This window comes from Sphaeramia orbicularis, chromosome 20 (assembly GCF_902148855.1).
Source record: "Sphaeramia orbicularis chromosome 20, fSphaOr1.1, whole genome shotgun sequence".
Lineage (NCBI taxonomy): Eukaryota > Metazoa > Chordata > Actinopteri > Kurtiformes > Apogonidae > Sphaeramia > Sphaeramia orbicularis.
Genome location: NC_043976.1, coordinates 1,581,068 through 1,604,964, shown reverse-complemented (window position 1 = coordinate 1,604,964; position 23,897 = coordinate 1,581,068). Strand labels below are relative to the sequence as shown.

General features: G+C 38.6%; 1 protein-coding gene across 3 annotated transcripts in view; it reads right to left on the bottom strand.

The window, feature by feature from the left end:
* Positions 1-23,897, bottom strand: part of LOC115411480 (NACHT, LRR and PYD domains-containing protein 12-like) — a 51,156-nt gene that overhangs the window by 14,623 nt on the left and 12,636 nt on the right. For all 3 annotated transcript variants that reach the window (XM_030123629.1, XM_030123630.1, XM_030123631.1), the window contains exons 3-10: positions 23,476-23,654; positions 21,475-23,326; positions 21,155-21,331; positions 18,948-19,121; positions 14,680-14,853; positions 10,969-11,163; positions 2,690-2,863; positions 47-220 (exon numbers count right to left, since the gene is read on the bottom strand). In XM_030123629.1, coding sequence (XP_029979489.1) covers positions 47-220; positions 2,690-2,863; positions 10,969-11,163; positions 14,680-14,853; positions 18,948-19,121; positions 21,155-21,331; positions 21,475-23,326; positions 23,476-23,654 — 3,099 coding nt within the window. The remainder of the gene's footprint in view (positions 1-46; positions 221-2,689; positions 2,864-10,968; positions 11,164-14,679; positions 14,854-18,947; positions 19,122-21,154; positions 21,332-21,474; positions 23,327-23,475; positions 23,655-23,897) is intronic.

The following is a 23,897-nucleotide window of genomic DNA, read 5'->3' as shown; positions in this document are numbered from 1 at the left end:
CTTCTGAACCACATAGTGGAAACAGACCTAAATATTGGTGTCTGACCTCAGAATGTGCAGTTTATAATCTGGACTCTGTTGTAAGTCACACAGCAGTTCCACTCCAGAATCCTGGAGAAGGTTTTTACTCAAGTCTAGTTCTGCAAGATGAGACGGATTGGACTTCAGAGCAGAGGCCAGAAAAGAACAGCTGACATCTGTCAAACCACAGCGACTCAGTCTGAAAAGAGAAGAAATAATGCACATTAAAAGAAAGAACGAAAGACAGACAGACAGATACATTTACAGGTAAAAAGGTTTTTGTCATCTAGGTCTAAAGAAATTAGGTGTATACCTAAATTATCATTAATTGAGCAAATGAGAAAACAGGGAGAGAAAGGCCTATTATCTAAATATTATAATCTGTTCAGATCAAATTGTAAAGATTCAACAACAGGTACATTGAAAGCATGAAGAAATGATATACAAGAAGACATGGATGAACCAGACTGGAACAAGGCCTTTTTGAAGGCCCAAAAACAAACTATAAACACACGACAAAAGTTACTGCAATATAAATGATTAACAAGGGTTTATATAACCCCTGAAAAACTCCATCATATGTCCAGTCATATTCCTGATACATGCACTAAATGCTAAGATAATAAAGGAACTCTGATTCACTGTCCATGGGAAAGTTCAAAGATACACAGATTCTGGAAGGAGGTCATCAATTGTATGTCTGAGGAGTTTAACATTAAGATTCCATTTTGTTCTAAACTTTGTATACTGGGAATATATCCTGAGGATTTCACACATACTAAGAAACAAACTAAAGTGTTGGACTTTGGACTGTTCCATGCCAGAAGAGTTATGGCTTTGAACTGGAAGAGCATGGAAGCTCCTTCTATGAAGCAATGGATAAAAGAACTATCAGAGTGCATGGGACTGGAAAGACTGACTTACATGACCAAAGGAAAACTGGAGGAATTTGGACAATTATGGGAACCTTATATGAACATTATGGTATCTGGAAAATAGGGACACGTCACACAAATTATCACGGTTTAATTTAAATTTTTATATTATCATGACTGCTGTATTTTAATATTTTTATCATTATTATTATTATGATTTTTAACATATATGTATACATGTTCATAAGAATATATGTATGTTATTTATATATATATATATTTATATTTCTATATCATTTGGTGCAAGTCTACGTGGTGTGAATGGGTGTGTGTATGAGTGTTTATGTTGTTTAGATTCATGTTTGTTATGTTAATCATTTACTCTGTGTACCTTTCAATATAAAACTTAAATACCAAAAAAAATTGTGAAACGAAAAAAGACAGACAGACAGACAGACAGACAGACAGACAGACAGACAGACAGATAGATAGATAGAGTCATGAAAAAATGATTATTCCATCCAAAGTCCTCAAAAACAGTGGTTCTATAATTCAGTCCTAACTCCTGTGTGTGTCATGTGACTAAAACAGACAGAAAAAAAAACATGGAATGAATAAAAGCACTGTTTTTGTCCGTACAATGACATAGATACTGATGGAAGAACTAAAGTGATTTGGGTTATTATCAAGAAAACATGTTAAATGGATAGATATTAGCGGTTAAATTAAACTACTATGAGAGATTTTTGTTGGTATCATTATATTTGTCCAAACAAATGGACCCTTAGTTGGACCAGGCATTAAAATGAACAAAAAACTGAAGAAAACCAGGAGTGGGCCAAGAAATTTTTCCGTGACAATAGAGCCTTTATCAACATCTACATGATCAGTAAATTAAACACAGGAAAACAGATGATTTTCATTGTGTGATGACTGTCATCAGGTTGTGTTGTCAGCTTGGAGGAGCATCTCCACCTGGAGGCTGTGAGTTGGAGTTCATTCGAGTGATGCTGCACACCTGGGCCCAGTGTGCACACAGAACTGAAGCTCCTCCAGTCAGCCCCACTGTCTCTGACGCTCTCCCTGACCTGACCTTCTCTCCCCAGGTATCCATGGGTGTGGTTTAGTTATGTTTGCTTATATTTCGTTAAGTTCATTACCTCCTCCAGGAGGTATTGTGATCGCTTTGCTTAGTGTGTTTGCGTGCATGCGTGTTTGTTTGTTTGTTTGTTAGCAAGATAACTCAAAAAGTTCTGGACGGATTTTCATGAAATTTTCAGGAAATGTTGATACTGGCACAAGGAAGAAATGATTAAAATTTGGTGGTGATCGGGGGGGGCACAGGGGCCCACTAATCTGCCTTGGTGGAGGTCTGCACTCTCCGAGTGCTTTTCTTGTTCATTTCTGCTTGGAACTTACAACACTTTCACACACACCATTTCCACTCATGCATATCCTACACCACTGACTTAAATGACTTCTGTATTTCATATTATTAAAACTTTAATTTGGTCCAATTTGACTTATTTAAGATTCGTTTGACTATTTAATTTGGTTAAATATATTCAATAAAGATCATTTGGGAAAGGTTAACATGGTGTTGTCTCCCTTTTGGTTTTGACCTTTTGAGCCGGGTCATGACAAATAGGGGTTTGAAAAAAGTAAAATTCAGAGGATAATATTATAGTATAGGGTGGTAAATCTCTTGGGAAAGATTAAATAGAGAGAAAAAATAATTTGTGACCTGACACAGAAGTGCCACAGGGTCCTTCTGGGTAAAGAAGTGAACTGACCTCAGAGTATGGAGTTGACAGTCTGGAATGTGCAGAAAGTCACAGAGCAGCTTCACTCCTGAATCCTGCAGCTGGTTCTCACTCAGGTCTAGTTCTATGAGATGAAACGGATTGGACTGCAGAGCCGAGGCCAGAGAAGAACAGCTGACCTCTGACAAACCGCACTGACTCAATCTGGACAAAAAAGAAAAAAAAAGTAGATTAAAGTCCATTATTAATGCAGTCAGATGTGTTTACAAGACAACGTTTTTAACAGAACCAATTTTCAGATCAGTTACTTAACCCTTAGATACAAAAGTGGGTCAAAAAAAGACCCAGTGAGGTTGTTTACTTGTAATATCTTTGTAATGAAAAGTTGTTACTATTTCATAGACCAGCAGTTCTTGGAAAAACAATGATTCTCTTTAAACTATAGACTTTATGAAATTGCAGTTTTTGTGTCAGGATTCCACAGGCGGGTCAAAAGGACTCTGACATTGTTCTATCACTGTTATATCCTCCTGACACCAAGCAATGCATTTATGTCCTCTGTAGGGGACAAAAGTTCCAGTTTTACTTAAAAAAATGCTGTCCTTTGCAAAGAACATACCATTAAAAAAATAAATACAAGAATAACAATAATTCTAAAAATGTACCTGAAAAAACTCGCATTCTGCAGTTTCCAATCAAGACAACTGTTTAACATAAAAAAGTTAAAACTTTCACTTTCCTGGGTCTCAGGAGGATAGACTATATATATATATATATATATATTACATACTATATACGATATGTACTTTGCTTTTCAAATGTTCAAAATATTTTAAAAAACATTTTGAACTGTGTTTTTGGGAGATGGTGTGTGGAGTCCTACAACAAATACCGGAGTATGAGATTCTAATGTGCTGTGATGGACTGTATTTGTGAAACTTGTCTGATGGAAGTGTAGTGGAAAACGACATATACTTGGTTAGGATACTTTTAGTGGCTGCAAAAAAGCTATTACAAGGAAGTGGGGAAGGACAGAAGCACCAACAAAGGACCAATGGATGACAGTTATTGAAGGAATATAAACAATGGAAAATAAAAACTGACAAACTGCAACTACAAGAAGCACAAATGGACAAAAAAATGGAATAAATGGACTGATTACAGAGCCTTGAATGGTGGAAGGACTGAATAATGTGAATGTAATGTCGTGTCATGTCCACAAGCAAGGTTTGTTTGTTCACTTTTTGTTGTTTTTTGCTGATTATGTGTTTATTCAATTTCAATAAAAGCTTAAGTGAAAAAAAAATTGTTAAAAATTTTTTAAAAATGTCACATATGAAATCAGTCTTTTGTGGACCAAAATATGATACATAGGATTATTTTTAATGTGACAATGACAAAAGTGGCATAAAAACAGATTGGTTTTTGACAGAGTGTAGGGTCCAGACACTCGGGGATCTAAGGGTTAAATCAAAGCGGCTGAACATTTCACAAATGGGACGTTGCAGAGTAAATTCAGTCCCCCTGCAACTTCACTTTTGATTTCAGAAAAATAGATTTTTGAATTGGGTCTTTCCATGAAATTGGGTTTATTTTAGTATCTGTCACTTTTCCATCTTTTCAGACCCAATAATCAAAGGTAAATGTAGACAGATTTCCCCCCAGGATGGACCTAATGATGACCACAGAGAAATGCACAAAAAATTATACTCCTGCTCTGATCCATAAATAGGACTAAATAGGATTAAATAGGACCCAAATATGGACATTAAATCTCCCTAGGTGTCAGTGCATCAGATGTGTAAACGTGTGTAAATGCTCTTCTATAGACTCTAAATACAGACACTGGGTTCAATGTGTGGATCCTAGTGGTTTTTCTAATCCACACGTGGGTTTTTCTTCAGTCTAAATCTCATTCCAGGTTTGGTGTGGAACCCATCATGTCCACTGGTGTTGCATGCAGAACCTGAACATTTAAATACATATAAATTGTGAGTGATTTATCAACAGCGGCCATTTTTGTGAAACACTCTGCCCTGACTATTTATTTCAGTTCCAAAAATGCACCTGTGAGAGAATAAAGAGATATTTGAAAAAATAATAGCGTGTCATTTTCGTGTTGCATGCAGATTTTTGTGCGCATTCTGTGAGGGATCTCGGATTGGGTTGACCACTTGTTTGAGTTGTCAGTATAAACAGACAGTGTAAAGAGCCCTGCTCAAGTCGCTAAGTTCTGCTTTTTGTCCCCATGTTCTTACCATTGCTAATGCGTTAGAGTTAGCGTTATTCAATTTGCAAGCAACACAGACAGACTTATATCAAAATGTTCTACTTGTGAACACATTCCAATCCTGAATGCTGATTCACAGGCAGCTTTTATACTTATGTGAAGTTCTGGACGATGCCGTTCATTTGACTGCTGAGCACTGTTGTAGATCAAATGGTCACAGATTGAAAGAAAGAGTGCAACATAACTGTCTATGACTATCCTGATCAATTATCTGTTTATATCTGAAAATTATCTTCTCTTTCATCTATATTTGTGTATTTGTTTTTATTAGTGGTTTTCGTATTTTGAGATCCAGGTTGGGTTGGTATGGGGGTCGCCATTGGTTCTGGGAGGGTGGGGTGTTATACTTTGTGTGTCACAAAATCTTATATCATAAAATGTGAATTTCTTTCTTTTTTTGTATTGTACTTCTGGAGATGCACAATGAAAATAAATTTTAAAAAATTGATCAAAAAAAAAAAAAAAGGGTCCCAGATTGGAAATCTACATCATACAGCTTACATATCTATATATTTTTTTTTGATCAGTTTTTTATTTGTTTTCATTGTGCATCTGAGAAATACAATACAAAAGAAAAAGAAATTCACATTTTATAATACAAGATTCTGTGCCACACAAAGTATAACCCCCCCACAGAACCAGTGGCGATCCCCATGCCAACCCAATCTGGATCTCAGAATACAAAAACCAACTAATAAAGACAAATACATGTATATAGATGAAAGAGAATATAATTTACAGATATAAACAGAATAGTGATCAGGAGAGTCATAGACAATTATGTTGCACTCTTTCTTTAACCATAAAATAAACACCATCCCACATACTCAGCGTTTTTCCACTGGCTGCATGCATCCGGCCCACTGACCTCTCCATCAGAACTATATCTAGAAAATAATTTATCCATTGTTGCCGTGATAAAGTATGAGGTGGTTGCCATCTCAATGCCAGCATTTTCTTGTCTGCAGTGAGAGCAGCCCATAATATACGCCTTTGCTGAAGAGAAAGTTCTAAGGTAGTCATCATTAAGCAGAAGTAAAGATGGTGACAAAGGGATGTTACTCTCCAGCACATCACTCAAAGTAACAGAAATTTGCTTCCAGAAACCATACACTTCAGGACACTCCCAGTACATATGTATAAATGATCCTATAGTATCTAGTGTACAGAAGTCACACATGGGAGATGGAATAATTTTCATAGCATGACGTTTCCTGGGAGTTAAATCCATCCTGTGTATAAACTTGAAATGTCTGAACTGATGGTCAGGGTTTTTGGATGTGTCGTGCAAGTTCTTCCAAACTGTTTCCCAGTGAATGTCTTCCTCTCCTGCAGAGGAAACATCCCTTTCCCAAACACTTTCTACAGGCAGCTGAACACATGGATCAGAAATAAAATTATAAAGTTTGGAAACCATCCCTCATGTTTGGCTATGTGAGGCAAATAATTTATGCAACGGATGTGTTTGAAGTGTTGTGCACCAAGGGACACCATATGCCTTCATGGCAGATCTCAACTGCAAATAAAAGAAAAATGATGAGGCAGGTAGGTTATATTCTGTTTGTAAATCATTAAAAGCTCATAAACCATCATCATTAAACAGATCTTTAAAAACATTAACTCCCCTGTTTCTCCATGAAGGGAAAGAACAAGGTGTTTTGCCAATAAGAAAAGAATAATTATTAAATATAGGAGAATGCTTGTGCCACTTTAGATCTGCATTAGCATATTTCAGCGCAGTGAGGTTAATTCTAAGCAAGTAAGAAATTATCCTAAGCGTGATCTGGCGTCTTTAAGTGGTATGTTAGAATACACCAAGTCTTGAAGTCTGTAGGGTTGAGAAAGATTTTCCTCAATTGGTCTCCAGGAGACAGAGACATCAGGATCAAACCATACAGACAAAGGTCGAAGCACAAAAGACCAAAAGTACATCTTGAAGATTGGTAAGGCCAATCCACCCCGTGTCTTATGTCACTGAAAGGTCTTTAGCTTCAAACGTGCTCTTTTCCCATTCCATACAAATCTGGATATGAGAGAATGTAGTTTTTCCCAGTAACCTGTTGGAGGTGCAAGTGGAATCATAGAAGAATAAAAATTTATGCGGGGAAGTATATCCATTTTGACAATTGATACACGAGCTTGAAGAGAATTTGACAGTTTTGACCAGCGTCCAACATCCTTCTCAATTTGATTATATACATTTTGAAAGTTATATGATGCTATGTGAAATATGGAGGGGGAAATATCAACACCAAGGTATCTGAACTGCCTCACTACTGGGATATTAGAAGGTAAGGGTATAACTGAAACCGCTGAATTTAGATGCATTAAAGAGGATTTAGTCCAATTGATTTCATATCCAGATAGTGAGCTAAATAAGTCAAACGTAGATAATAAATGTGGAAGAGAAGACCCTGCGTCACCAACATAAAGTAGGATATCATCTGCATACAATGATATATGATGTTCAGTATTATTGAAAGAGATAGGGAGTGCAGCGGGATGTTGTCTGATTTTCTGAGCCAAAAGTTCGAGAGAGAGAGCGAAAAGTAATGGGGAGAGGGGGCAACCTTGACGAGTGCCCCTTAATATGGGAAACTGGGAAGAACAAACATTATTTGTATAGATCATTGCAGAGGGATTAGCATATAAGACCTTGATCATTTTAATAAATTGTGAACCCTGTCCAAAATTGCCCAGAGTAGCCCAGAGATAATCCCACTCCAGTCGATCGAACGCTTTCTCAGCGTCAAGAGACAGGACTGGGCAGAGGAAGTCAATGGCTTTTGCTGCGTGAATAATGTGCAAGAGACAGCGCACATTATCAGATGCTAATCTGTTCTTAATAAATCCCGTTTGGTCGTTGTGTATCAGTCTTGTCAAATATATTTCCAATCGTGAGGCAAGCACTTTGGCATAAAGTTTCACATCTCCGTTTAAAAGGGATAAAGGTCTGTAGTTACTGCATTGGGAAGGATCTATATTTGGTTTAAGAAGTAGTGTAATAATTGCAGCATTGACACTCAAATTGAAAGCACCTTTAGTGATAGCAGTATTAATCATATCCAACAGAGATGGACCAAGAATGTCCCAAAAGGTGAGATACACCTCTGGTGGTATACCATCCCAGCTTCCATATCTATATTGAGTGAATCTGTACAATTGTGTGAACATTTTGTTCATGATATGTCAAAAAACTAAATTTGCCCGACTAACAGACGCCTTTACACCTGAACTCCCAGAGTCAAGCACCAGAGCCACGGCAATAACCACAGACATCTGCGCCATTTTACAATTTTGCACATATTGTTTGCACTTTAAAAAAATATTTAATTTTATTTGTGGAAAGGAGCTCAACAGGTCAATGTTCATGCTTAGGTCATGCACGGATGCAAGTTCTAAAAAATATCAAAATGCACCTGCATCGTTTTGGAACTCTGTTAAATAAAAAAGTCTGTTTGTCCAGTCGTATATTTTGTCATTTTAGTTTTCTTAACCCTTGTGTGGTGTTCAGGTTTTTGTTCTTCAGCCAGTGTTCATGGGTGTGGCGCAAGGTTATAATCGTTAATGAAAACGAACAAAATGACGAAAACTAAAATTGAAAAAACATTTTCGTTAACTGAAATAAATAAAAGTCTAGTTAAAAGGAAAAAAAAAACGATAACTAACTTAAACTGTATTGTGAGCTTACAAAACTAACTAAAACGTATAAAAATTATGGATAAAATTCCCTTTGTTTTTCGTCTTTGTCAATGTCGGATTGATATCAAATTGATTTATTTCGCTCCAGCAATTTGAGCTAGCAGCACTATACGACACTCCACAGTCTGTCATGTCTGGTCACTTGTGTAATCCAGTTGTCTTCTGGTCCCCACTCTACCTGGAACATACAGACTAAAGCTGGGACAAAGCAGCACAGTCCTGTCTGGGATTTACTTTAGTGATCAGTGGGGTCAGGGGGTTTTTTTTGTTTGTTTTTTTGAGCTCACTGTGTCTGCGTGAGTGACATAGACAGAGTGGCGCTAAAGGACAGACAATGTCAGACAGGTATTTGAACTAAGCATCCAAGTAAAGACTGGAGAGTTTATCACCATGAAAAGGCCTTCCAAGGCCTTAACTGCACAGTTTAGAAGAGGAGAAAAGAGGAGGATGAAAACTAATCCAATTACAGAGGGATGGAACCTGTTATAGTGTTAAAAAACGTTTGATGTTACTAGCTACAGCTAGCTGAACTGAAATGAAGCAAAGTTAGCTAATAATGGAACTGGAGATGATGAAGATATGAGAGATCTGCTAAGGTGTGGTTTACTGATGCTGAACTGGGTTAGATATGTTTATATATGTTTCTATCTGGTTTAACTGCTGGTTAACTGGTTTATATATGTTTCTATCTGCTTTAACTGTTGTTAACTGGTTCATATATGTTTCTACCTGGTTTAACTGCTGGTTAACTGGTTTATATATGTTTCTACCTGGTTTAACTGCTGGTTAGCTGGTTTATATATGTTTCTATCTGCTTTAACTGCTGGTTAGCTGGTTTATATATGTTTCTATCTGCTTTAACTGTTGTTAACTGGTTCATATATGTTTCTACCTGGTTTAACTGCTGGTTAACTGGTTTATATATGTTTCTACCTGGTTTAACTGCTGGTTAACTGGTTTATATATGTTTCTACCTGGTTTAACAGCTGGTTAGCTGGTTTATATATGTTTCTACCTGGTTTAACTGCTGGTTAGCTGGTTTATATATGTTTCTATCTGGTTTAACTGCTGGTTAGCTGGTTTATATATGTTTCTATCTGCTTTAACTGCTGGTTAGCTGGTTTATATATGTTTCTATCTGGTTTAACTGCTGGCTGCTTTGTGCATCTCCTCTCACACTTTGCACATCTTCGCATTGTTTTCACATAAGTGACGTTGTGTATGGATCGCACCAGCCCCCCCAACCTGCTATAGGGAATTTATACATCCTACTGTACATGTGTTTGTGTCTGTGCTCAGTCAATGAACCACCCTAACCCCACCCCCAAATGAAGTGTCCAGGGTAACCCACTGATCCGTGCCTCACTAATTTCTTTGAATAAGATGGTGACGAAGATAAAATATATGAAATAGCTAAAACTAATACTAAAACTAAACTAAACTAAAACTAAGCATTCAGAAAAAAAAACGATACCTAATAAAAACTAGCAAACATGCTCTAAAAACTAATTAAAACTAAATGAATTAGAGAAAAAAAAAGTCAAAACTAAATAAAACTAAACTATAATTAAAAATCCAAAACTATTACAACCTTGGTGTGTTGGACCCGCTGCATTTGTGGGTTTTTAATTCAACATAATCAAACAATTTTATGTTAAAATCATCAACACGTTTACTTCATCCCAAATACAAGCAACATAAAGAGCAGCATATGTTTAATATTTGCCTTTTGCCTTTGCTGGATCACATTTATGAATTAAAGTGCTACTTGTTTTTAGTTTGTTTTATTCATGAAATGTAATATAATCAAGATACACGAGGGTCAAAACACAGTATTCGAAATCTCTCAGACGGGACATTTTAGAGACAATTTGACAGATTAGTGTTGCTAAATGACCCACATTTTTACTTTTAAACTCATTTTTGCTTTAGTTGGACCGTAAGGGATTATCCAAAACAAGAAGCTACTTATATTGAAATAAATGTTGGAATGGCAATCAATTAAAGTTTGCTCACTGACGGGACAGGACTGTGTTTTGACCCACGAGGAAAAAATGTATTTAAAAAATAATTACACAACATTTTTCTTGTAATAAAAAATGAAAACAGGTCCCACAGATCCAAACACCATACAAGGGTTAAAAGTTATGTGAAATATCGTCTCGTCTTGTTCTCGTGAACCCAGTTTCATGTACCATCTCGTCTCGTGGGGCTGAGTGTATCGTCACACCCCTATCGGTATAATGTCCAGTTTATGAGTGTGGTTTACTGTCATGGATTTATTCATCTCATCACAGAGCTTGACATGGTGTCTGACCTCAGAGCGTGGAGTCTGCAGTCTGAATTCTGCAGAAAATCACAGAGCAGTTTCATCCCTGGATCCTGCAGGTAGTCGTCAGGTAGTCGGAGGTGGTTCTCACTCAGGTCTAGCTCTAACAGATGTGAGGGATTGGACTTCAGAGCTGGAGCAAGAGAAGAACAGCTGATCCACGACAACCTGCAGTACCTCAATCTGAACAGAGAACACACGATAGAGAGTCAATGACAAACTGGGAAAGACAAGTACAAAAAAATACCTTTTGTACTGAAGTAAGTGTGCGTGTGTGTGTGCGTGTGTGTGTGTGTGTGTGTGTGTGTGTGCGTGTGTGTGTGTGTGTGTGTGGTGGGGGACTCATAGAAAGGCCATTTTCCAACTGGGAATTGAACTCAGAACCTTCTTGCTCTGTGTTACTGGACTCATGCTGTTCCAGTTTCCTTGTGGCCAATCAGAGCGGTCTACTGGTGGAACGTGGACGGTGTAAGTAAATAGTAAAAGACTGACTGTGTCTCATAAAACATGACCGAATTGTTATGTACCATGTAGTATCAACAGCAGGAATGTGCCAAGTCAAGGAAAAGTTAAGGAGGCATGTACGTCACAGTGCTCAAAAATGGTTAAAATGATGTAAACATCACTTCACTCGACTGGTTTGTGTCCACATCTATAAGGCAAGGCAAGGCAAGTTTATTTGTATAGCACATTTCAGCAACAAGGCAATTCAAGGTGCTTCACACAGGACATTGAAATAAAAGAAACAAAAAGAAACACATTTAAAACATTATAAAAGAAACATATAAAAGGTGATTAAAAACAGCGAGTAAGAAAACAACACATAAAATCAAAATAAAATAAAATCAAAATAAAAACACACACATATTAAAGTAAGAGTTGCAGTGCAGAGTTTCAAAGAGAATATAAAATTTAAAAAGTCAAAAGCCTTTTAGTCAAAGGCAGCAGTGAACAGGTGAGTCTTTAACCTGGACTTAAAAGAACTCAGACTCTCAGCAGACCTGATATTTTCTGGTAGTTTGTTCCAGATATACGGAGCATAGAAACTGAACGCTGATTCTCCATGTTTAGTTCTGACTTTGGGAACACAGAGCAGACCTGCACCAGATGACCAGAGTGGTCTGGATGGTTCATACTGGACTAGAAGGTCTCTGATGTATTTTGGGCCTAAACCATTCAGTGCTTTATATGCTAGTAAGAGAATTTTGAAGTCTATTCTCTGAGAGACAGGGAGCCAGTGTAGAGACCTCAGAACTGGGCTGATGTGGTCCAGTGTAGAGACCTCAGAACTGGGCTGATGTGGTCCAGTGTAGAGACCTCAGAACTGGGCTGATGTGGTCCACTCTCTTGGTCTTAGTGAGGACTCGAGCAGCAGCATTCTGGATCACAGTTGCAGTCGTCGAATAGACTTTTTAGGCAGACCACAGAAGATACTGTTACAGTAGTCAACTCGACTAAAGATGAAGGCATGGACTAGTTTTTCCAGGTCCTGCTGCGACATCAGTCCTTTAATCCTAGAAATGTTCTTGAGGTGATAGTAAGCTGACTTTGTAATTGTTTGTATGTGGTTTTTAAAATTCAGGTCTGAATCCATGACAACACCCAGATTCCTGGCCTGGTCTGAGGTTTTTAACTGAAGTGACTGGAGCTGTATGCTGATTTTAAGACGCTCCACCTTGGGTCCAAAAATGACTACCTCAGTTTTTTCTCTGTTTAACTGAAGAAAGTTATGGCCCATCCATTCAGATATTTGCTCCATGCATTTACCCAGTGCTTGTATGGGGCTATGGTCACCTGGGGACATTGAAATGTAGAGCTGTGTGTCATCTGCATAGTTATGGTAATCTATTTTGTTTTTTTCTATGATCTGAGCCAGTGGAAGCATGTAGATGTTGAACAGAAGGGGCCCCAGGATGGAGCCTTGGGGGACTCCACATGTAATTTTGGTCTGCTCAGATTTAAAGTTACCTATTGACACAAAATAATCCCTGCCCTTTAAGTAGGATGCAAACCAATCAAGAACTGTGCCAGATAGTCCCACCCAATTATAATATGGATTAGTCTGAGCAATACAAGGGTGGAGTCAAAGGAAGGTTCACATCTGGTCAAAAAAATTTAATTACAATAATCTACACCAAACCTATATTTTTGGGTAGGTAATTATTTATATTTTCAGGAAAATGTATTTTTAAATGAAAAAAAAAATTGTGAAAAAACAAAAAGTGAGTAGTTTTGTGAGTGTGAATGTTTGTACAGTGACCCAGTGTAGTGCCGTCATTCTGGGCTCATTTTATAAATTCTATAAATAAACTACATTTATTCAAATACATTGATATTTAACTACGTATTATAATAAGTATGTCATATTCTAAACACAGTGTTTAAAATTAATAAACGCATATATCTATGCAAAATACATTTGGATATAATGCTAATATTATTTATGTGTTGTAAATATTATAAATAAATGTATATGATACTGATAATTGAAATAAAACATGTTTAATTTGATATTTACTTTTCTACAAACTGCTTCTCCACTGTGTTAAGCCATATAAAAATAGCGTCTGTGGTCGTTACCACGCTACTTGATCAATAAAAGAGTTAAGCTACTGAAATGTTACTTGATTTAGGAAACAGTGACGTTACCACCAAGCTACTGAAAATTGTAGTAAGTTGCTAACTTCACTACAAGTAGCAATGCTACTGCCCAACACTGGTAACCCCCCCCAGGACCGGGTCTGGGTCAGCCCAATCAACCTGATCTCGTGACTAAATCTGATCTGATCCAATCTTCTAAAAAATGCCAGATCGGCAGCTGATACCAATGTTTAGATCGGATCGGGACATCCCTGGTATTTGTCCAGTATGGTATTTCAGAGCGGCGCCCTCTGGTGGATTGATTGAGAAATGCTCATTCCAACGCATTGGATGTATGGAAGTATGACGGCAGTGACGCTCGACAACGTTAGAAACGGACGTATCTATTTATAGACGTAAAGCGAGCATAAATGAGCCATATGGGCAAATTAGAAAAATCAGGAGCATAAGTTATGTCAAGCAATGGGTGTTGTGTCAAATCCTCTAAGGTCAGTAACTTACTCAGTCTCCCTCATCCGTTCACCACCAAAACAGACGAACAATAAACCGTTTAAATACAAAGACATGTCATTTAAATTAACACTGTAAAGCCTGAACCATTCAATCACTGACAAAAAAATTCCAGTTCTTTGAAACTGGAGCTTTTATTGGTCCTTCTGAACAACCAAAATCAGTTTTTTTAAATATCAATTTCCATGTATGAGTTTTAATTTTGTATCATATTTGATCCATTGGGTCTCAATGCTCAAATATTATTATTTTTGAACAAAAAAAACATAATATAACACAAATATGTCTAATAAATTGGTAATTCCTTTTCTAAATGGTCCCAGTTCTTCCTCATTAATGTCAGTCTTGTAGTGCCACTAAAGACCTCTGGTGAATGAACTCCTCCCCCTGGTGGATTATCTGTGTATTGCATGTATCTAATTATATACATCAGATTTTTCAAGAAAAAAATATCACACTGATCATGTAGAGGGCTTCAAAACTCATGTATCAAATATGATATGTTTGGCATTATAGGGTTAATATATGTAGGTTGTGTTTTCTATATAAAAGAGGCTCAGCTGGTGCAGCAACACACAGTGACCTGACCTCAGAATCTGTAGTCTACCCTCTGGATTCTGCAGAAAGTCACACAGCCGCTTCACTCCTAAATCCTGGAGTTCGTTGTAACTGAGGTCGAGTTCCGTCAAATGAGAGGGATTGGACTTCAGAGCCGAGGCCAGATGCGAACATCCGATCTCTGTCAGACTGCAGTCGCTCAATCTGTGTAAAGAATGAACGGTGTAGATTAATAACCCGGTCACATGTGGTTTAAGGGCAGTACGGTTAAGTCATGATCAGTGAGCTACACCTGAGATAGCCTTGGACAGACGGTCCATCACATCAACACCAATCAGTACAATGTGCATTTCATAGGTTTGGAATTGAAAGATAAATATAAAATGTGATGAGTAGTGCACTGGGTCAAATGACATTTCAAAAAGTTGTGTAATTGGTAGAAAACAACTCAGTTATAATATTGAAATATTAAGTTAATTTATGTATATATGCAGATACGGCATGAGTAAACATTAACTATGTCCAGTAAATCAACGAACATTACCAAGTCTAATCCACTGCAAAGGTTTAGCTTTTTAATTATGAACAATTATGTCATGACCTTTGACCTTTAGATTCACATCTGGTCCAAATACTCACCACCCCAGCGCTGAATTCAGCCAATGAAAAAGATTATTAGTAGTAATAAAGCATTTATCAATTGGACCAAACTCCCACTATCATTATTATCATCATTACTGTTATTAATATTATTATTACAGGGTATTTTTGTAATTGTTATTATTACTACTGTATTATTAAGATTGCTATTAATACAAGTACTACATTGTAACTATTGATATTGTTGTTACAAATACATTTATTATTTAGATATTTACCACTACGAGTACTTCTAATGTGTAATTACGAGTTTTTGCTACTGTTTCTATAGTTTTTATTATTATTTTCTTATTTCCTTTTTTATCTGTAATTTTTATTAAATCTGTATGTACAGTGTTGTGCTGCTACTCAGTCTGTGCATTTAAAAGGATGTATAAATCCAGTATAATGACATAATATCAAACATTATCTGCATTAGTGAATATCTAGTTGTAATGTAGTAGAATGCATAACATAAGATACTGTTGTGTATTACCTATTTGTAATGAATTAACTAACACTGACCACCATGATCAGGAGACATGATCACATATATTATGCAAATCAGACTGTGTGTGAAGTGATTTCAAAAAGTGTACGGTCAGTGAATGGTTTACATGGATGCCTTGTGTTACTGTAAAAATAAATAAATAAATAATAATAATAATAGTGTGAACAAATAAAGGAAGCTGAATCAGGTTAAATCTTAGTTTGTAAACAGTGGGTGGAGTCTATGAGGCTGCCTTCATGTTTCCAGCAGAGGGCACTAGGGAGCTACTGTGCCACATCTGAACCCCACAACCACCACATGCTATAACTGACATATTCTCCAGGTGACAGATACAGTCAAATATGTTTCCCACAGAAAGGACAAAAAACGACATTTTGAATGAATGAGAAAAAGATAAATGTGGCTGTAGATGTTTTTCCAATTGACTGAATCCGGTTCTACTTTTGAGATTTTGTTATTGTGTACTTTTAGTACCTTTTGATTTATTGATGGCGTTTTATACATTTACATGAATTATACATTATAGGCATACATTTACAACATTTAGAACTGGGTTTTACAGCGTGTTTTATGCATGTTTTTTGTGTGGCTGAAATCTCTATTTTCTGTAAATTCTGCTGCTGTCTTGGCCAGGACACTTGCAAAACAGGTTTCTAATCTCAACGAGCCTTTTTCCTCATTACATAAAGGTCAATGAATGAAGGAATGGTAAGTAATGTGTCACCATGGAAATAGCGTTTGAAAAAGTAATCAAGGTCTTTCAACTCTGCTGAAGGAAAGAATATCCAGGTGGATGAACCTCATAAATCAGTGTTGGTCAAACTGTGGGGTGGGCCCCCTAGGGGAGGCGTGAAGGCTTACCTGGGGGGTCATGGGATTCCCCCCTGGGTGTTTTTTTGTTCTTCAGGTTAGAACATGTATCAGGTGGAACTAATGTCAGGCCTTTAGATTACACCTTGGCTGGGCCGACTAACGGTGTGCCCAAATTAAATGTCCCCAAATTAGTGTCCCCAAATTAAAAATAAAAAAAGGCCAGAGCAGAGTGTAAACGAAAGTATTGACTCACTCGCCCCTGCTTTTTTCCTCCCGTAAAACACATCGGTTATAATATACAAGGCTTGTTCATAACGACAGAGAAAACATTGACAACAACAACAACACATATGTACCGAACAGGAAAGCACAAGTATTCATGCTTCCCGCAGAAGTCATATTTTGTGATAACGTTAGCACAAACACAGAATCCAAATGCAGAACTCCGACAACAAAAGTTAGTTCCAAAAGGTTTATTGTTCACACACAGGTGAAAAAATATAATGAGTGACAGAATCTTGAGGATAATGGTTGGGGATTTTCTCCTCAGATTCGTCCTCCGGATCGAGGGCAGCAGCCCGTCTCCCCGAGCGGTGTTAGGAGTCTTTTCCCCGACTGGGGAAAAGCAAAGGGAGGTCAGGGACGGAAACAGGTCATACACAGGCAGGCTAACAATCGAGCAACAGGACATAAGGACTAGGCAAACTCACGTACCGGTAGACAGGGCGAGAAGGTCAAAACCAGATCAGATGAGGCAGACAAAAACCGACAGGGATCAGGCAGAAGACGAAAAACCGAGGAATCCAAAAACAGGTCAAAAAACAGGCGAACAAACGAGGTCAAGTACGCTGGTCTGAACTACTGGAGTTACAAACTGGCGACTGACAAGGGGAAAAGACAGGATTTAAATACACAAAAGGGAGGGAAGACAACTAGACACAGGTGAAGCAAATTAGGGCGGAGACAGGTAATCAGGACAGAGGTCAGGATGAGCGGGGAACAGGAAGTAAAGACGACAGACAAGACACATGAGGGAAAACTTAACAAAATAAAACAGGAAGTGACACACAAAACATAAAAGACAGACAAGACCAGACTATTGTCTGGCAGCAGGTATGACATATTTGCGCCGTTTGATTGGTCTAAATCACCCGTTTCGGCCAATGAGAGGTGATGAGATCTTGGAGATTGACTCGTACGTTGTACGCCAAAGGTTTTCTCTCAACAACCATGCCTCGTGGGCGACCTATAAGTTCAGGCCGCTCACATAACAAACGCAGTGAAACATATGACATATGAATTATCTGCCTGCATGCAGTCCTGTGATTTTGGAATTAAAATCAGCTGGCCATATGCTGATCAATACTTCTGGAAATTAGACTTGTGGAATCCATGCCTTCATACTCTTGAATATATCTGAAATAGTCTGAGAAAACAGGAATTACTGTTGAAAAATCTAATCCCGCACCCACCCCCTCCGCCGATTCCAGCATCTGATGTGCCCAAATTAAGGTAATCTAAAGCCCTGAATGTTTGATGGTTGGAACACCCTGGACTCATTTTATGGACGTTCATCAAATCAATCTACTGCCATGGTGATCTGTGACTAGACTAGACAAAGAGTTTAGGTTTGGACCATGGACAAGGACTGGACTGGAAAAGACACATGGGACATGTTTGTGTTTTGGACCAGTTTGGACACTTTGGACTTTAATGTTCTCAGATGTCCAATGGAAACTGGCTCATTGACCCACTGATACTGATCTCAAGTTCAGCTTTGTTACCAAAAAGTAACTTTATTGTCACAGTTGTAAGATAACTGCACATTTCCTATTTTTATTTGGATAAATATTGTCTCGGAGCAGTCTGGTTGAGTTTATATGTATTATTCAAGCAAAAATCAAAGATATTTTTAATTTGAACAAAAAAAAATTATTCAAGGAAAAGCAAAAAGTATTGTTCCAATATTAATGTTTCTTTCATGAAAAGTTAGAATTACATCACTGTTACTATGTTGTTGAGGTTGAGGGGGGCCTGGAGGTTTTTCGTCCTCCAAAGGGGGGCCACAGAAAAAGACCTAGAACCACTGTAGGGCCTATACCTTTCTACTGCCAGTAGGTGGAGCTGTAACTTAATGAATCATTGTCATGTCATTGTGTTCAGACTGGAACTCTTATTCTGTGTGATAGGGTGCAGATTGGATAATACACAACAGAGTTACAGTGAGTTTGTGCATCATATCGAAACAGAAAAATTCGCTCCTCCACCTTGAGCACAGAGTCGTAATAACTTTATCACTTTGGTAACTTTTCATCTTCAGCGTGTCAAGACTGACCTTAGAGTTTGAAGTCGACAGTCTGGATTCTGCAGAAACTCACAGATCAGCTCCACTCCTGAATCCTGCAGAAAGTTTTTACTGAGATCCAGTTTGATCAGATGGGAGGGATTGGACTCCAGAGCTGAGGCAAGATGCAAACAGCTGATCTCTGACAGCATGCTGTCTCTCATTCTAAACAAACGACATAGAAAATTCACTACTGATCCATTCAGATGTGTTCAGGATTCAGATGAACAGCTCAGCATTTCAGAAATCCTTATCAATACCAAGGAGGTTTATTTAAAATTAGTGGAGGTTGTGTTGATGTGGATCATCATGTCCACCTTCTGAAAACATGTTACCACAGCAACATGTCAAAACTGATCGCTGATCACTAGTGGTTATTTACTACATTGTCCTGCTGTGTTTGAAAGACATGTTCTGTGTGACTTTGTGTTTGGCCTTTATTGACAGTAGGTTCAAATGTTCAGACATCATTAACAGATAACAAGTTATATAGGCAAAATCGGACCAATGGCCCTGTAGTTTACTGGCCAAATTAAAAGCTTTGGGAAATGTATCCAGATGCCATTTATTCTCACCCAGTTCTGTGAATTTATTCTATTACAGAAATAGTCCATGTTTTGATCATATTCCAATCAGATCTGTAAAAAATTCAAATTCACACTTGATATCATTGATACTGATTTATTGGATCAATCCACTTCCTATCTCTTATAATGGGGAAATTTTTCAAAGTCACACCAAATCCAGAATCAGATCCAGATTGAAATAATTTCAGTACCTTGGGGTTGACATCATCATAAAGAAGCTGTATACCAAGTTTGAAGTCAATCAGAACTGGAGTTTGGGAGAAAAAGACGATTGAAATGTTTTCCCCATAAGAGCCCATGTTAAATTTTGCGTCAATTCCAGATCCAGAAGAAGATCCTGATCAGCATGTGGACATTATGTTTGGCTCATCTCCCCATCAGGGCTGGACTGGAGACATTTACACTGGATATCATTTAGATTTACTGAGTTATTGCATCCATCCACTTCCTATCTGTTATAATGGGGACATTTTTCAAAGTGGCACCAAATCCAGAATCAGATCCAGATCCAAATAATTTCACAAACTTTTGGTGACATTATCATAAAAAAGCTGTATACCAAGTTTGAAGTCAATCAGAATTGTAGTTTCAGAGAAGAAGACAACTGAAATTTTTGTAACAGACGACATACGACGACGCATGACGACAATAGCTTACGGCCTGTCGGCCGGTAAGCTAAAAATGGGGTTACCGACATACCATCGTACCAACATTCCCATTGACAGACTTTTATTTTAGTAACAAAATAATTTAAAATGAACTTGACATTTATGGGGTGGTTAGGTATGGTAGGGCGGTAGGGGAAACACTGATAAGGTTGTGAAATTACCAAGACCAAGTCGGTAAGACTGTAGCTTAGGGCTAAATGATTAATCGATTTTAAATCGAAATCAGATTATTTAATTAGGACAATGTTTTAAAAAAGAGTAATCGTCAAACTAAATTTAATTTGTCTCATGTCTCTGGGCTACCGTAGGCTCCTCCTCCTAATTGTGAGAGCGGTCTCCACACACCAGTACAAAAATGGCGTTTGCTAAGGAGAGTGAGAAGTTCGTGGCTAAAAACAGCAGAAGCGAGTTGGTTTCCATGGAATTGGTACAGCTTTGAAGTTTCCAATGAAGAACATTCCTCGCTGTAAACTCAGCCTGAAGGTGTATCAGTCAAAGACAGAAACACAACCCATTTATTTCAGCTCCTCAAACATCATTACACACCAGAGTGGGAGCAGTGCGTTGCATTGCAGGCTGCATACGAAAACGAAATACCAACTAAAACGGCACCACCGGCCCGAATCGAAATCTAAAATTGAGTTTTTAGAGGAAAAAAAATCTGGATTTTATTTTTGGCCAAAACCGTGCAGCCCTAATGTAGCTTCTCTGGCACTGATGCCATTCGACACCTCCGACTGGTTGAAGAACTCCTGCATTAATGAGCAAACAAAACTGAAAAGATGTGTTTGGACTTTTGGTTCAATGGTAGGAAATCATCTGTTCAACCATTTGCAAAGAAAGACTGTCATATATGCTTCCACCTTGTGCTTAACAAACAGAAAAGAGTGGTTACATTTAAAAAAGACAAACACCTAAAATAGCAGACATTCAATAAACTGACCTCAGAGTCTCCAGTCTGCAGTGTGGACTCTTCAGTCCATCAGAAAGTATCTCCACTCCAGAATCCATCAAATAGTTGTTTTCACTCAGATCTAACTCCATCAAATGCGAGGGATTGGATTCCAAAGCCGAGGCCACGACTTTATAGTGAGTGTCTGAGAGTCCACAGCCAGAAAGTCTATAAAAAGATTTCATGAAAAGTTATTTACAGAATATGCGACTCTTAATAAAGCTGGCACAAGTTCAGGGCCACTTATAATGTTGGAGAAAAAAAATCAGACAGAACAAAATTAGAAGGTCAATATCCACATCAGTTCTTACTCAGCCTTTCTGCAGTTCCTCACAGCTGGAATCAGTCTCCATCGTCCCTCATCTGATGTGTTGTACTTCTTCAGGTCCAATTCATCCAGAACCTCCTCAGACATCTGCAGCATGTCGGCCAGAGCTGAACACTGGATCGCAGAGAGTTCCTTCTCTGATCGGTTCTCTGACTTCAGGAACTCTTGGATCTCCTGATGGATCGTTTGGTCGTTCATCTCTGTCAGACAGTAGAAGATGTTGATGCTTCGGTCAGGAGAGACATCTTCAGTGTTCATCGCCTTCAGGTTGTTGATGACTGTCTGTATTGTTTCTGGACTGATCTCTGCTGGACCCAGCAGATCTCCTAAAACTCTCTGATTGGACTCCAGACAAAGACCATGAAGGAAACGAATGAACAGGTCCAGGTGACCATTTTCACTATTGAGGGATTTTTCCATGGCTTTTCTAAGGAAGACATCAAGTGCTAAATCCTCGTCCTCGTCCTCGTCCTCCTCCATATAATCAAGGTATTCTTCTTCCTCGTCCTCCTCCCAATCTTCTAGAAACTCCTCCAGTACCTCTGTGTTGTTGGTGTTGTAACAGTGGTAGATGTAGACTGCAGCCAGAAACTCCTGAACACTCAGATGAACAAAGGTGTAGACTGTTTTCTTCAAGATCATTCTCTCTGTTTTGAAGATCTCTGTACAAACTCCAGAGTAAACCATGGCCTCTGTGACGTCCAGATCACACTGCTCCAGGTCTTCTTCATAGAAGATGATGTTTCCTTCCATCAGTTGTTCAAATGCCAATCTACCCAACTTCAGAAGAACTTCCCGGTCAGCCTCTGTCAGCTCTTCTGGACTGGTCTCATGTCCTTTTTCATACTTCTTCTTCTTCCTCTTTGTCTGGACCATGATGAAGTGTGAGTACAGGTTGGTCAGGGTCTTGGGCAGATCTCCTCTCTGGTCTGAAGTCAACATGTGCTCCAGAACCATAGAACTGATCCAGCAGAAGACTGGGATTTGACACATGATGTGGAGGCTCCTGGATTTCTTGATGTGTGAGATGATTGTCTTGGACAGATCTTCATCACTGGATCTCTTCTTGAAGTACTCCTCCTTCTGGTCATCAGTGGTGAATCCTCGGACTTGTGTTACCCTGTCGACACATGAAGGAGGGATCTGATTGGCTGCTGCAGGTCTGGAAGTTATCCAGATGAGAGCTGATGGAAGCAGGTTCCCCTTGATGAGGTTGGTCAACAGGACGTTGACTGGTTTCTTCTGTGTGACGTCTGAAACCACCTCACAGTCATTGAAATCCAGTGACAGTCTGCTTTCATCCAGGCCGTCGAAGATGAACAGAAGTTTGCAGACGTTGATCTGCTCTGCTGTGACCTTCTGTAATGTTGGATGGAAAACATGGAGCAGCGTCAGCAGACTGTACTGCTCATCTCTGACCAGGTTCAGCTCTCTGAAGGACAGCAGAACCACCAGACTGACGTCCTGGTTTTCTAAACCCTCGGCCCAGTCCAGAGTGAACTTCAGCACCGAGAAGGTTTTTCCAACTCCAGCGTCACCGTTGGTCAGAACCACTCTGATGGGGTTCTGCTGGTCAGGTAGGGCTTTGAAGATGTCCTGACACCTGATGGGTTTGTCATGAATGATCATCTTCTTCTTGTAAACTGTCTCCAGCGTCCTCACCTCATGTTGGGTATTAACGTCTTTACTCTGTCCCTCTGTGATGTACAGCTCAGTGTAGATCCGGTTTAGACGGGTTCTACCTCCTGCTTCATCAGTTCCTTCAGTCACACATTCACATCTGCTCCTCAGACTGAGTTTATGTTCATCTGAAACCTTTATCAGGGCATTATTCACTGTAAAGAAAGTTTGACATTATATACACAGTGTCTATAATCCATTGGATATTTACTGCAGTAGTTACTACGTTTCAGCTGGTGAAAAGTTGTTTAACCTAAACTGATGCTGTCTGTCAGTTTAACTCTGAATCGTGTGTCACATTTACCACATTCGGGACAGAAGCTGCCGGATAAATCATGGTAGTCTGAGAATGGTGTGAGGCACTGTTTACAGAACGGGTGTCCACAGCTGGAGACTGGGTCAGTCAGAACCTTCTGACACCATGAACAGTAGAACAGCTCTGCCGGTTTCGTCTTCTTCTTTCCTCTGGTTCTCTTCCTCTTTCTGTGGAAACGAATATGTTGTTTAAAATCTTGTAAAAGACGGTTGTGAAAAATTCTTTTTCCACCACAGGAACTTTACTACAAACCTTAACTTTACCCTGGATTCTGAAAAAATCTTGGCATGCTTCCACCAAAATTAATTATGCCGCGTTTCCACTACATGGTACCAGCTCGACTTGACTTGGCTCAGCCTTTTTGCATTTCCATTACGAAAAAGGACCTGGAATCTGGTACCTGGTACTAG